At 45.0% G+C, this 14,212-nt stretch overlaps 1 protein-coding gene across 1 annotated transcript in view; it reads left to right on the forward strand.

Annotated features, from left to right (window-relative positions):
* The first annotated feature begins 6,643 nt into the window (after positions 1-6,643).
* Positions 6,644-14,212, forward strand: part of LOC126199526 (uncharacterized) — a 183,626-nt gene continuing 176,057 nt past the window's right edge. Inside the window, exon 1 of the mRNA XM_049936447.1 lies at positions 6,644-6,859. Within this exon, the coding sequence (XP_049792404.1) occupies positions 6,644-6,859 (216 nt within the window). The remainder of the gene's footprint in view (positions 6,860-14,212) is intronic.

A 14,212-nucleotide genomic window follows, 5' to 3' on the forward strand; every position in this document is an offset into this window, starting at 1 on the left:
CGCAGGTTCGAATCCTGCCTCGGCCATGGATGTGTGTGATGTCCTTAGGTTAGTTAGGTTTAAGTAGTTCTAAGATCTAGGGGACTGATGACCTCAGATGTTAAGTCCCATAGTGCTCAGAGCCATCTGAATTTTGTAGAATTAATGAGGCAAATTCGGGCACATGCCCATGACAAGCTTTGATAATCGATATTAACTGCTTGATTTACGCCTGTAAGTACGAGGGCGCGATGAAAATTAATACGTGAAATTAATATGTGAAAACTTTTCATACCTTCTCAATAAAACAAAGGTTATCAACAGTCTACATCTTTATTCTTCATGTCTATATATTTATTTCTCAATACAGTCACCCTGGCGACGAACACTTTTTCCGACAGACCAGTTCCTCGCCGCGGTACCGTCACTGTAGAATGGTTGACTTTGTTGACAGGGCCACATCACCTGTGCTTCAGCTGCTTCATCAATATCAAAGTGAAGTCTTCGAAGGTGTTCTAAGTTTTGGAAAGGGCTGAAAATCGGTTGGGGGCCAAGTCGGGACTATATAGACTATAGAGGATAGTCGATAATAGTGAGTCCAAGGTGTCGGATTGTTTCAGGTGCAGCAGCGCTTGTCTGTGGTAACATTAGCATGCCGAAGGACAGGGTCCTCCATGTGTGTACAAACTCTTCCAATTCGAAACACGATTTCACCACGCTACTTCTCACGCAAAGACATTGTTTTCATGACCCACCGCCATTTTGCATACTACGATTCGGAGCCCTCTAGCGGCAGAGGGCTACAAATATGTAGACATAAAGAATAAAGATTTAGAATGCTAATATGGCTTCTTTTATTTAAAAAGCCTTAAGATTTTTCACATAAAAACTGGAAGAATTTATTTTTCAGCACGCCCTTGTACGATAAAGTCAGATACTTACAAGGAGACACTGTACATCAAATTCTTTGGGTTCCATTTGTTAGAGGATGCAGTAGTAAGGCGACTTGTACCAGCACTGTTTCCTTTGGCGAAACACGTGAAGGTAATCGAAATTCATCGGCAGATTAGTGAAGTTTATGGAGAAAACACTATGAGTAATAAAACGATAAGAAAATGCGTTATAGTTTATTAATGCGGTGACGATGAAGTACGGAATGGAAGGCCACCTATTATACTTACAGTTTTTGCCGAAAGTAGATGCAAATTTTTAATATATCTTGCTCCTTCGTAATTCGTCTTTATCTAATGAGTTTCCTCAAGTTTCTTGAAGTCTACTTTATAAGAGTATCAATATTGGAGATAATTACTTGTAAAAGTAGATTAAGGTTTAGGCTTAGAATTGCATGACCCTTTTCCGAAAAATGCGACATGAATTGTGAAACTAGATGTAAAAGGAATTAAACTGTAGTAATTGGTTTCGTGGGGTCAACAGCGTAGTCAAACGACTTACATAATTAACAATTAAAATTGAGTATTGTTAGGGAACAGACATTTTTAAAATGAAGTGGAATTTTACTTAATTACATAAATGACAGCTTTGGGGAAAATAGAGTTTGTTTCTACATTTTAGAATTAACTGCAACAGTTTGGTGTAATTTGTAGCATGAAATGTTTTCTATATTAGGTACTGTTCTGAAAATGTCGTAAATTATAAGTAGTAAGATTCACCATGATACTTTTAGCTTAGTTGGTTGGTTGGTTGTTTTGGGGAAGGAGACCAGACAGCGAGGTCATCGGTCTCATCGGATTAGGGAAGGACGTCGGCCGTGCCCTTTGAAAGGAACCATCTCGGCATTTGCCTGGAGCGATTTAGGGAAATCACGGAAAACCTAAATCAGGATGGCCGGACGCTGAATTGAACCGTCGTCCTCCCGAATGCGAGTCCAGTGTCTAACCACTGCGCCACCTCGCTCGGTTTTAGCTTAGTCGAAATATTATTGTAAGAAAGAGAATTTGGAAGTTTTGAAACTTCCCCTTTGTATGTAAAGAATGACAGTGCTCGAAAAACTCTTGCGTTATTTGATTTTTAAACAGCTGAGCAAAACTCAACGTACTCAGTGTTCTCTTTACTTATTCTGATCATCACTAAACTGACACACAATATTTTAGCGCAACGCAATCTGACTTTCAATAATCCCTACAAAAGAATGGCCCTGACTAACAATAAGCTATACCTCACAAAAATCTTCGTGACTCGAACTACTGCAATACAGCGAGCGCCGATACTGCCAGCTAAATAAAAGTTTCTAACTACTGAAGGCACTAGCTACTGATAGGCATAGTTCGCATATGAAAGATTTTGATAGAGAACAAACAATGTATTTACCTTAATAGCGGTCAAAAGTCATAAAATATATATAATTTTGTGACATCTAATTAAACAAATTTACTTTTTCTGACGGACACACGTCCAGATCGTCCGCTCATAGTAACCTCTCAAAACTCTGGCATCTCTCTCCCCACATCCACCACTGCTGGCGGCTCATCTCCAACTGCCCAACGCTACGGGCTGTTCACATCCAACTGCCCAGCACTACACAAGCGAATATTCCAACAATGAGTCCAACCAGCCACAGGCTGCACACAGCGCAGTCAGCGATTTTCATACAGAGCACTACATGGCGTTACCAACATGAAAACCTAAACAGCCTACTTACAGTTTTAAAGGTAGTTAGAAAATAGTTAGTTGCCCACACCATTATGGAACCATCACCAGCTTGCACACTGCCTCGTTGACAACTTGGGTCCATGACGTCTTGAGTCTGCGCCACACTCGAACACTACCATCAGCTCTTACCAGCTATCGGGACTCGTCTAAGGAGGCCACGATTTTCCAAAGTCTAGGGTCCAACCGATATGGTCACGAGCGCGTGAGAGGCGCTGCAGACGATGACGTGCTGTTAAGCAAAGGCAGTCGCATCGATCGCCTGGTGCCACAGCCCATTAACGCCATATTTTAACGCACTGTCGAAACAGATACGTTAGTCGTTCAGCCCCACATTGATTTCTGCAGTAATTTCACGCAGTGTTACTTGTCTGTTAGGACTGACAACTCTTCACAAGCGCCGCTACTCTCGGTCGTTTAAGTGAAGGCCGTCGGACACTGTACTGCCCGTGGTAAGAGATAATGCCTGAAATTTGGTATTCTCGGTACACTCTTGACACGGTGGATCCTAACGATTTCCGAAACGGAATGTCCCATTCATCTAGCTCCAAAGAGCATTCCGCATTCAAAGTGTGTTAATTTCCTTCGAGCGGCCATAATCACAGCGGAAACATTTTCACATGAATCATCTAAGTATAAATGACAGCCCTGCCAATGCACTGCCCGTTTATACTCTACGTACGCCATACTACCGCTGTTTGTATATGTTCATATCGTAATCCCATGACTTCTGTCAGCTCTCTGTATTTGACATACACCCAACAAAAAGTCTTGCATCACTTCGGTTCCGAGAGTTTCGGGATCTGTACAGAAAATTGGAACACCGATCAACATAAACATCATTTCTGCCCTTCTTATTGCTCATGAAAACCACAGATTGCATGTTGTACAACCATACAGCGACACCTTCAGAGGTGGTGGTCCAGACTGCTGTACACTCCGGTACCTCTAATACCCAGTAGCATGTCCGCTTGCAATGATGCAAGCCCATATTCGTCGTGGCATACTATCCACAAATTCATCAAGGCATTGTTGGTCCAGATTGTCCCACTCCTCAACGGCGATTCGGCGTAGATCCCTCATAGTGGTTGGTGGGTCACGTCGTCCATAAACAACCCTTTTTAGTCTATCCTAGGAATGTTCGATAGCGTTCATGTCTGGAGAACATGCTGGCCACCCTAGTCGTGAGATGTCGTTACCCTGAAGGAAATCATTCACAAGATGCGCACGACGGGGGCGCGAATTGTCGTCCATGAAGACGAATGCCTCGCCAATATGCTGCCGATATGGTTGCACTACCGATTGGACTATGGTATTCACGTATCGTATTGTCGTTACGGCGCCTTCCTTGAGCACCAGCAGCGTAAGTCGGCCCCACATAATTCCATCCCAAAACAGCTGGGAACCTCCATCTTGCTGCACTCGCTGGACAACGTGTCTAAGGCGTTCAACCTGTCCGGGTTTCCTCCAAACACGTCTCCGACGATTGTCTGGTTGAATGCATATGCGACACTCATCGCTGAAGAGAACATGATGCCTATCCTGAGCGGTCCATTGGGCATGTTGTTGGACCCGTCTGTACCGCGCTGCATGGTGTTGTCGTGGTTGCAAAGATGGACCTCGCCATGGACGTCGGGAGTGAGGTTGCGCATCATGCAGCCTACTGCGCACAGTTTGAGTCGTAACACAATGTCCTGTGGCTGCACGAAAAGCATTATTCAACGTGGTGGCGCTGCTGTCAGGGCTCTTCCGAGCCATAATCCATAGGTAGCGGTCATCCACTGAAGTCGTAGCCCTTGGGCAGCCTGAGCGAGGTATGTCATCGACAATTCCAGTCTCTCTGTATCTCCTCCACGTCCGAACAACATCGCTTTGGTTCACTTGGAGACGCCTGGACACTTCCGTTGTTGAGAGTCCTTCCTGGCCAAAGTAACAATGCGGACGCGATCGACCCGCGGTATTGACCGTCTAAACGTGGTTGAACTACAGACAACACGAGCCATGTACCTCCTTCCTGGTGGAATGACTGGAACTGATCGGCTGTCGGACTCACTCCGTCTAATAGGCGCTGCTCATGCATGGTTGTTTACATCTTTGGGCGGGTTTAGTGACATCTCTGAACAGTCAAAGGGACTGTGTCTGTGATACAATTTCCACGATCAACGTCTATGTTGAAGAGTTCTGGGAACAGGGGTGACTTAAAACTTTTTTTGATGTATGTATTATCATAGAGATATAGAAAGCCTAATAAAGTCTTTTTTAGACACATTACAAGTGCACTATATGTCCTCCCCTATTGATTCTGCAGATATCAAGTCAATAAGCAAGTTTTTCCGATCTACAGCGCAGTATGTCCCTGTCAGGTTGTTCAAAAGCAGCATGTCCTGTCAATTTGTTCAAAAGCACTGTTAGTGCGAGCTCACAGTTGCGGTAGGTTTGTTGGTAGTGGATACATGACCACTGTATCTTTCACAGTACCCCACTGACGGAAGTCACGCGGGATTAGGTCGGGAGAGAATCCAGGCCATGACATGAACGCATTTCAGGGGCATTCTGGAGAGCGACGGTTCAGACTGGCGCCTCAGGCCATCTTAATATAGGTTTTCCGTGATTTCTCTAAATCACTTAACACAAATGCCGAGCCGGCCGGTGTGGCCGAGCGGTTCCAGGCGCTTCAGTCTGGAACCGTGCGACCGTTACGGTCGTAGTTTCGAATCCTGCCTCGGGCATGGATGTGTGTGATGTCCTTAGGTGAGTTAGGTTTAAGTAGTTCTAAGTTCTAGGGGACTGATGACCTCAGATGTTAAGTCCCAAAGTCGTCAGAGTCATTTGAACCATTTGAACAAATGCCGAGATTGTTCCTTCGAAAGGGCACGGTCGCTTTCTTTCTCCATCATACCCTAATCCGAGCTTGTGCTCCGTCAGTAATGATCTCGTTGTCGACGGGACGTTAAACACTAATCTCTCCCCCCCTCCTCCTCCTCCTCAATTTCAAGCACAACATACACTTTCTGCTCACTGCTACACTCACGTGGTAGAAATCTGAAGTGCGGCTGCAACAATACCTATTTTTTGAGTTTATCTATATGAGTGTTTAGCTTTTTGACAATATGTCAATTAATTATAGGTACAATAACCTTATGAAGTCGCTTCAGTGTTCTACAGTAATCTTGTATAGTGCATTACCGTGAAGGTGGCACGTAACAGACGTCAAACTGGCATAAAGTGTGCTATCTTTTTTATGTATATGGTGTCTATTCTTTTAGACATGTCTAAGAGGGCAGACTCCATTTGTTCTTGATCCCACAGTTGCATTTATACATGACGAAATTGAAACTCCGATATTAGCCGCAATCAGATTAAATTCAATGGCAATCAGTGAAAATTTATGCCGGACTGGGGCTCGTAGCAAGATTTGTCACTTCACGCGAGTAATCGCTTTGGCTATCTGAGCATGCTTCACTCCAACCTAGTTTCCCTAACCTCTACACACTGCATATGTAGGGGTCCCCTGTTCACTACCCTCATTGCTCGCAGCCTCACGCTGATTCTTGCAAGAAGTCAGATGAAGAGTGAATGAGCATTAATGCCATCAAGGTGCATATGTTTGTTTATATGTGTGGTATCTCTTCCTCCACATATGATCATTCAGTGCAGATGCACTCTTCGTCAGACCTCTTGCGGTAATCAATGCGAGGGTAATGGACAGAAGAGGCTACATGTGTAGTGTGTGACATGTTGGGAAATTGGATTGCAGGTGAAGTGTGCTCAGATAGCCAAAGCGGTTATGGCGACCGCTCGTGTAAAGTGGGAAATTCGAGCTCGAGTACCAGTCTGACACAAATTTTCACGGCCACCATTGAATTTACTTCAGTGTCACATTGCGGTTAGTGACAGAAATTCAACTTCGTCGTCGTAAAGTGTACCACTTGAGAAGGGGAGTAGACGTGAGAGCAGAGTGGTGTCGTTCACAGAGGGCGAGGAGGGCGAGTGGCCGATGCGGCGCGCCTACCGGCTGGAGGACTTCCTGTGGACGGGGTCCGGCGACGGCGCGCTACCCCCGGGCCCCGGCCAGGGGCCTGGCGCCTCCGCCGCCCACGCACCCGCCACCACCACCGTGTTCCGCACCACCACCGTGCTCACGACCGTCTTCCCCACCAGCACGCCCACCCTCGTGGTCGTCGTCGTTACCAGCTCGCCAGTAGTTAGCCCGGTAAGTGTGCCAGCGAATATCTCCAGCCAGAAATTATGCATGATAATCTGTCACTTGACAACGATAACTGTTGCGCAGCATCGAACGCAAACACAGCAATTATTTATTATTGTGCGTCTCTTACACTACTGGCCATTACAATTGCTGCACCAAGAAGAAATGCAGATGATAAACGGGTATTCATTGCACAAATATATTATACTACAACTGACATGTGATTACATTTTCACGCAATTTGGGTGCATAGATCCTGAGAAATCAGTACCCAGAACAACCACCTCTGGCCGTAATAACGACCGTGATACGCCTGGGCATTCAGTCAAACAGAGCTTGGATGGCGTGTACAGGTACAGCTGCCCATGCAGCTTCAACACGATACAACAGTTCATCAAGAGTAGTGACTGGCGCATTGTGATGAGCCATTTGCTCGGCCACCATTGACCAGACGTTTCCAATTGGCGAGAGATCTGGAGAATGTGCTGTCCAGGGCAGCAGTCGAACATTTTCCGTATCCAGAAAGGCCCGTACAGGACCTGCAACACGCGGTCGTGCATTACCCTGCTGAAAGGTAGGGTTTCGCAGGAATCGAATGAAGGGTAGAGCGCCGACCGCGGTGGCCACGCGGTTCTAGGCGCTGCAGTCCGGAACCGCGCGACTGCTACGGTCGCGGGTTCGAATCCTGCCTTGGGCATGGATGTGTGTGATGTTCTTAGGTTAGTTAGGTTTAAGTAGTTCTAAGTTCTAGGGGACTGATGACCTCAGATGTTAAGTCCCATAGTGCTCAGAGCCATTTGAACCATTTTTGGAGGGTAGAGCCACGGGTAGTAACACATCTGAAATGTAACGTCCACTGTTCAAAGTGCCGTCAATGCGAAAAATAGGTGACCGAGACGTGTAACCAATGGCACCCCATACCATCACGCCGGGTGATACGCCAGTATGGCGATGACGAGTACACGCTTCCAATGTGCGTTCACCGCGATGTCGCCAAACGCCGATGAGACCATCATGATGCTGTAAACAGAACCTGGATTCATCCGAAAAAATGACGTTTTGCCATTCGTGCACCCAGGTTTGTCGTTGAGTATACCACCGCAGGCGCTCCTGTCTGTGATGCAGCGTCAAGGGTAACCGCAGCCATGGTCTCCGAGCTGATAGCCCATGCTGCTGCAAACGTCGTCGAATTGTTCGTGCAGATGGTTGTTGTCTTGCAAACGTCCCCATCTGTTGACTCAGGGAGCGAGACGTGCTGCACGATCGGTTACAGCCATGCGGATAAGATGCCTGTCATCTCGAGTACTAGTAATACGAGGGCGTTGGGATCCAGCACGGCATTCCGTATTACTCTCCTGAACCTACCGATTCCATATTCTGCTAACAGTCATTAGATCTCGACCAACGCGAGTAGCAACGTCGCGATACAATAAACCGCAATCGCCATAGGCTACAATCCGACCTTTATCAAAGTCGGAAACGTGATGGTACGCATTTCTCCTCCTTACACGAGGCATCACAACAACGTTTCACCAGGCAACGCCGGTCAACTGCTGTTTGTGTATGAGAAATCGGTTGGAAACTTTCCTCATGTCAGCACGTTGTAGGTGTCGCCACCGGCGCCAACCTTGTGTGAATGCTAATCATTAGCATCTTCATCTTCTTCCTGTCGGTTAAATTTCGCGTCTGTAGCACGTTATTTTCGTGGTGTAGCAATTTTAATGACCAGTAGTGTAGTTTATTTCATAATTCACTTAACTTGCCCAAGCAGCGTTATGTATCGATATTTGGGTTCTAAATGGTATTTAATTTGCAAAGAATCGTTACAGAGCTACATCTTTTCATGCTGGCACATGAAACATTGGAGCACTTGTTACAAGTACAATCAAGACGAAAATTTTCACTTCCCTTTGACAGATGTTCAATGTTCCCTCCATGGATGTATGCAGACATTCGAACAGTAGTCAAAAACATCCCATACTTTCACAAACATTTCAGGAGTTTCAGCATTCGTTGCTGTTAATATGAGAGGCTGCTGTTCATAATAGTTGCTGCGTGGTGGGGGTGGAGGGGAGGGGGCAAAAAAATTGAGTGTTTAAAAAACCCATACAAAAACGTTATACACCATGATATCAGGTGACCTAGGATGACAACTGCGGAGTACGATATCCATACACCTCTTAGGGTCGATCTATCATTAGGCAGCTCTCTGTTAAGGTATACTCTTATATGTGGGCGCCAGTAAGGTGGTGTTCATTCCTGCTGAAAAATGAAATATTCGGTATGTTGTCGCAATTCTGAACAAACTACACAAACCAAATCATTTTTATAACTGAAGCAACAAAGAAACTGTGCGTATTCAAATGCAGAGATATGTAAACAGGCAGAATACGACGCTGCGGTCGGCAACGCCTATATAGGACAACGTCTGGCGCAATTGTTAGATCGGTTACTGCCGCTACAATGACAGGTTATAAAGACCTAAGTGAATTTGAACGTGGCGTTATAGTCGGCGAACGAGCGATGGGACACAGCATCTTTGAGGTAGCGATGAAATGGGAATTTTCCCCATACGATCATTTCACGAGTGTACAGTGAATATCAAATCTCTCACATCCCTGCGACCGGAAAAAGATCCTGCTAGAACGGGTCCAACGACGACTAAGGAGAATCGTTCAGTGTGACAGAAATGCAACCCTTCCTCTCGTTGCTGCAGATTTCAGTGCTGGGCCATCAACAAGTGTCAGAGTGTGAACTATTCAATGGAACATCATCGATGCGGGCTTTCGGAGCCGAAGGCCCATTCGTGTACCCTTGATGACTGCAAGACACAAAGCTTTACACCTCGCATGGACGTGTACGGTATGGAGACAACATCATGAATCCATGGACTCTGCGTATCAGCAGGCAGCCGATCAAACTAGTGGAGGCTCTGTAATGGTGTAGGGCGTGTGCAGTTGGCGTGATATGGGACCCCTGAGGCGTCTAGATACGACTCTGACAGTGACACGTACGTAAGCACCTTGTCTGATCACCTGCATCCATTCATGTCCATTGTGCATTCCGACAGACATGGGCAATTCCAGTAGGACAATGCGACACCCCACACGTCAATTGGTACACAGTGGCTCCAGGAACACTCTTCTGAGTTTAAATGATTCCGCTCTCCACCAAGCTCCACAGACATGAACATTATTGAGCATATCTGGGATGCCTTGCAAGGCGCTGTTCGGAAGGGATCTCCGTCCTCTCGTACGGATTTAGGGATAGCCCTGCAAGATTCATTGTGTCAAGCCACTCAAGCACTATTTCAGACATTGGTTGAGTCTATGCCACATCGTGTTGTGGCACTTGTACGTGCTCGCGGGGGCCCTACACGATCTTAGGCAGGTATACCAATTTCTTTGGCTCTTCAGTGTATATATACTAGCCTTTCCCCTGCAGCTTTGCCCAGCTATACATTCGACATATATACTGAACTCACCTCTTCCTCCTCCTCTCTGTGTCCACCTCTTCCTCCCTCTGTCTACCTAATCCTAACACCTGTACCTATCTCTCTCTCCTCTCTCTCCTCTCTGTCTTCATCTCCTCTGCCCCTCTTTCTCTCTAACCCTTTCCCTGACCATATCTTCCTCGCCCTCCCTCTAACCATACTCTCCTTCCCCTCTCTCTTTCCATCTCCTCTTCCCCCTGTTTCTTTTCCATCTGCCCACTACCCCTCTACACCTTCCACTTGCCTAAGGCATCTCCCTCTCCTCCCCTGTCTCTGTTCATTTCCTCCTCTCTCTCATTCTGTCCATCCCTTCCTCTATCCCTCTCAATCTGTTCCCAACCATGCTTATCAGCACATGTATCCCCTTCAGTACACTTCAGTAAAGCAGACTGGTACTTTTCTCACAACTTGCTTGTCATGCAATGGCAGGCCACACATCAGGGGTTGAAAATCATTTATTTACCCCTGACACAAAGGTCGCCATACTAAGCAGGTCGATAGTACTCCAACACAACACGCTTTTCAAGCAGGGAAGCCTACATGTCAGGATATGTAAAATCATATCTTGTGCCTTACATGTAGGATGCCCTGCAAATCAGGTTGATTTGGCATTCTGATACTGTTCCCACACAACATACGTGTCATGCAAAGCAGCCTATATGCCAGAAGCTGGAAAAAAACACACTGCTATAGGGGTTAGGAGGTTATAAGCCCCATACTGCTGCTACTTGTGATACCTGCTGTTCCCATGCCACATTTTCTTGTAATCGATTGAGGGGTTTAGGAGAAGACCCTGGACATACACATATACATTCTGATATATATATATATATATATATATATATATATATATATATATATATATAATATGGTCTTTGCCTTCTATGGGTACAAACAAAAGGGGCAAGTAGAGGACAATCAAACAAGCAAATAATCATAATACAAATAGGTCTGGAATATATGATGAATGCACAAGTGCAGTTGTGCCACTGTTACAAAGCATTTCATGGCGTTCTTTATGGTGAAAGAATGCATGTGTGGTACATACATGATGATGCATCAGAACATTTTCACTTTGTTGTTTCAGAATATGTACCACAAATTTTCAGTAAGAAGTGTATCGACAATACCATCGCCTCCCAGCTTCCCTGAGTTTATATCATTCGTTTTTTTTGTACGTGGATATTTAAAATCTTTGGTATATTCCAGCCCTATTGAAAGTGTTGATGAATTCTGGGAACACATGGTGGGTGGTTGTCAAGGATATGGAACACGCTTGGTATTTTTTAACATCTACAGGCATCAATGAGGAAATGTGCTGAAACCTACCTGTGGAGCAATTGTTGTAATGTAATTGTTCTGAAGTGTATTTATAGAATAAAAATTCGCTTCAGTTGCCAGTAATTTTTAAATTTATTCCACGAACAATCTCTAAGCATAAAGCTTCATCTTCAGGGGACATGGGTACATAAATCTGTGGCAGTCGGTGGTCGGCATGTCTTGCTGTCCTGGTGGATGCTGTGGTTGCTGGTCCTACGCTCCCAGGCGTCAGTTTGACATGTATGTGATCCCCCATGATTGACTGGCCCGACCGCCAAACATTTATGTTCCCGTAATTATTTGGTGCCACCTGAAGATGAAGTTTCATGCTTCGAAAGCGCTCTTGGAATAAATCAAGAAATTACTGGCAAGTGAAGCAGATCTTTATTCTGTAAATAGTGTCCTCAGTTGCGGTTATTCACTTGACTAATTATTTTGTCGTGAAGTGTGTATCTGCAGTTTGACTCCTCAGGGTCTCTATTATAAAGTGTTCATGAACTCAGTCATAATGAATTGTATTCGGGAAATCACTGGTTTCTGGATCTACATCTACATCTATACACCGCAAGCCACCTAATGGCGTATGGCAGCGGGTATTTTTTGCGTCATTGTCACTCCGCCTTTTTCCTATCCCAGATGCGTACGGTTCGCGGGAGGAACGGTTACTGGCAAGCCTCCGTGTGGGCCACAATGTGTCTCATTTTATCTTCATGCTATTTTGGGGAGATATAATAGATAGAAGCAATACATTGGTTGACTGTTGTAGGAACACACCTGTCGGATCTTGAACTGTGAACCATAACGTGATGTACAACGCCTCTCTTGGCAGCGTCTGCCATTGGAGTTAGCTGAGCATCTCAGTTACGCTTTCGCGCTTACAAAATGAAACTGTAACGCAACAAGCTGCTATTCTTTGGATTTTCTCTACTTCCTCTATCAGTCCTATTTGTTACGGATGCCACACTGACGAGCAATATTCAAGTATTGGTCGAACAAGTAAGTGTTTTTTAAGATACTTTCTTTGTTGATGGACTACATTTCCTTTCTTTCGGTGAATCTGTCTGGCATATGCCTTACCCGCAAATAATTTTATGTGGTCTTTCCGTTTCAAATTGCTTCGTACGCATACATGTAGATATTTTATAGAAGTAACTGCTTGCAGTGATTGTTCTGCAATCGTGTAATCATACAATAAAGGGTCTTTATGTCTGTGTATACGGAATACGTTACATTTGTTTATGTTAAGGGCCAATTGCCACTCGCCGCACCAAGAGTTGACCCTCTGCATAACGTCCTACATTTCGCTGCTGTTTTCTAGTCCTGCGATTTCTCTGCATACAACAGCATCATCTGCGAAATGCCTCTTGGGACTTCCGACGTTATCTACGAAGTCATTTATGTATATTGTCAAAACTAATGGTCCTATAACACTACCTTGGGGCGGGCCTGAAGTTACTGTACGGTTGTAGACTTCTCTCCATTCAGAATGACGGCCTGTGTTCTGTTCGCTAGAAACACTTCAGTCTAATCTCTCAGTTGGTCTGATATTCCGTACGCACTATTTTGTTCATTAGATGGCAATGCGGAACTCCTTCGAAAGGCTTCCGGAAGTCAAGGAACACGTGAGTACTAGTTTCTGGGTCTCATACACGAAAAGAGCGAGCTGGGTTTCACTCGATCGTTATTTTAGAACTCATGTTGTTCCTGCAGTGGTACAGAGGATATTTTCGATCTCCAGAAATGTCATAATACGCGAGCACAAGACATGTTCCAAATTCTACAACAGATCGATGGTTATTAGGACTATTTGCTTGTTTTGTTATCCTCTAGGGGGTCCTTGATTTCAAAATTAAATATCTAGAAAACTAAGATCGATAGAAGAGGACACAAACGGTACGTTTATTGCGAAAACTGTAAGAAATTTTGGCAGAAGTTATACCGAAGTTTGGAAATAGTTCGAAATTCTGTTAATAAATGACGTTGTAATCGCAGTACCTTGTGATTGTAAATAATGCGCCGCAGCTCAGAGTGATCAGTGTTTCCGTTGAAACGTGAAAGGAGTCTAGCGTACCGAAGGAAGAGGTTGCATACATTCCGTTGAACAACGTGTATTTATGGTACTGGAATACCTGAGGTTTGAACACAGTCGTACAGCAACAAGGTACAGTTTTGAAACACGTATTAATGTTTCAAAAGTATCGGATGCAAAAACCGTGCGCAAGCCGTCGCCAAATGCCAACGAATCTAGCTGGAAATATCGGCCCCATGCAAACGGTAATTACTCTCGAATATGTCGCCACCGTGAGTGCGTTTCAGCAAAATCCAAGGAAAAGTATTGCAGCAGAGATTGATTTGAAGCGTTATATCGCGCATAAAATATTGAGCCAGAGCCAACACATGTCTTCATTAAAAATTCAAAGCCACAAGGCCATACCCAAGGAGCTGTGCGACAGAGGCCTGACTTTGCGAACCAGATTGTCACAATGATTGATAATGAAAGATTTGATGTTAGCTGCATCTCGTTCAGATAAACCACACTTGCACCT

This window comes from Schistocerca nitens, chromosome 8 (genome assembly GCF_023898315.1).
Source record: "Schistocerca nitens isolate TAMUIC-IGC-003100 chromosome 8, iqSchNite1.1, whole genome shotgun sequence".
Taxonomy (NCBI): domain Eukaryota; kingdom Metazoa; phylum Arthropoda; class Insecta; order Orthoptera; family Acrididae; genus Schistocerca; species Schistocerca nitens.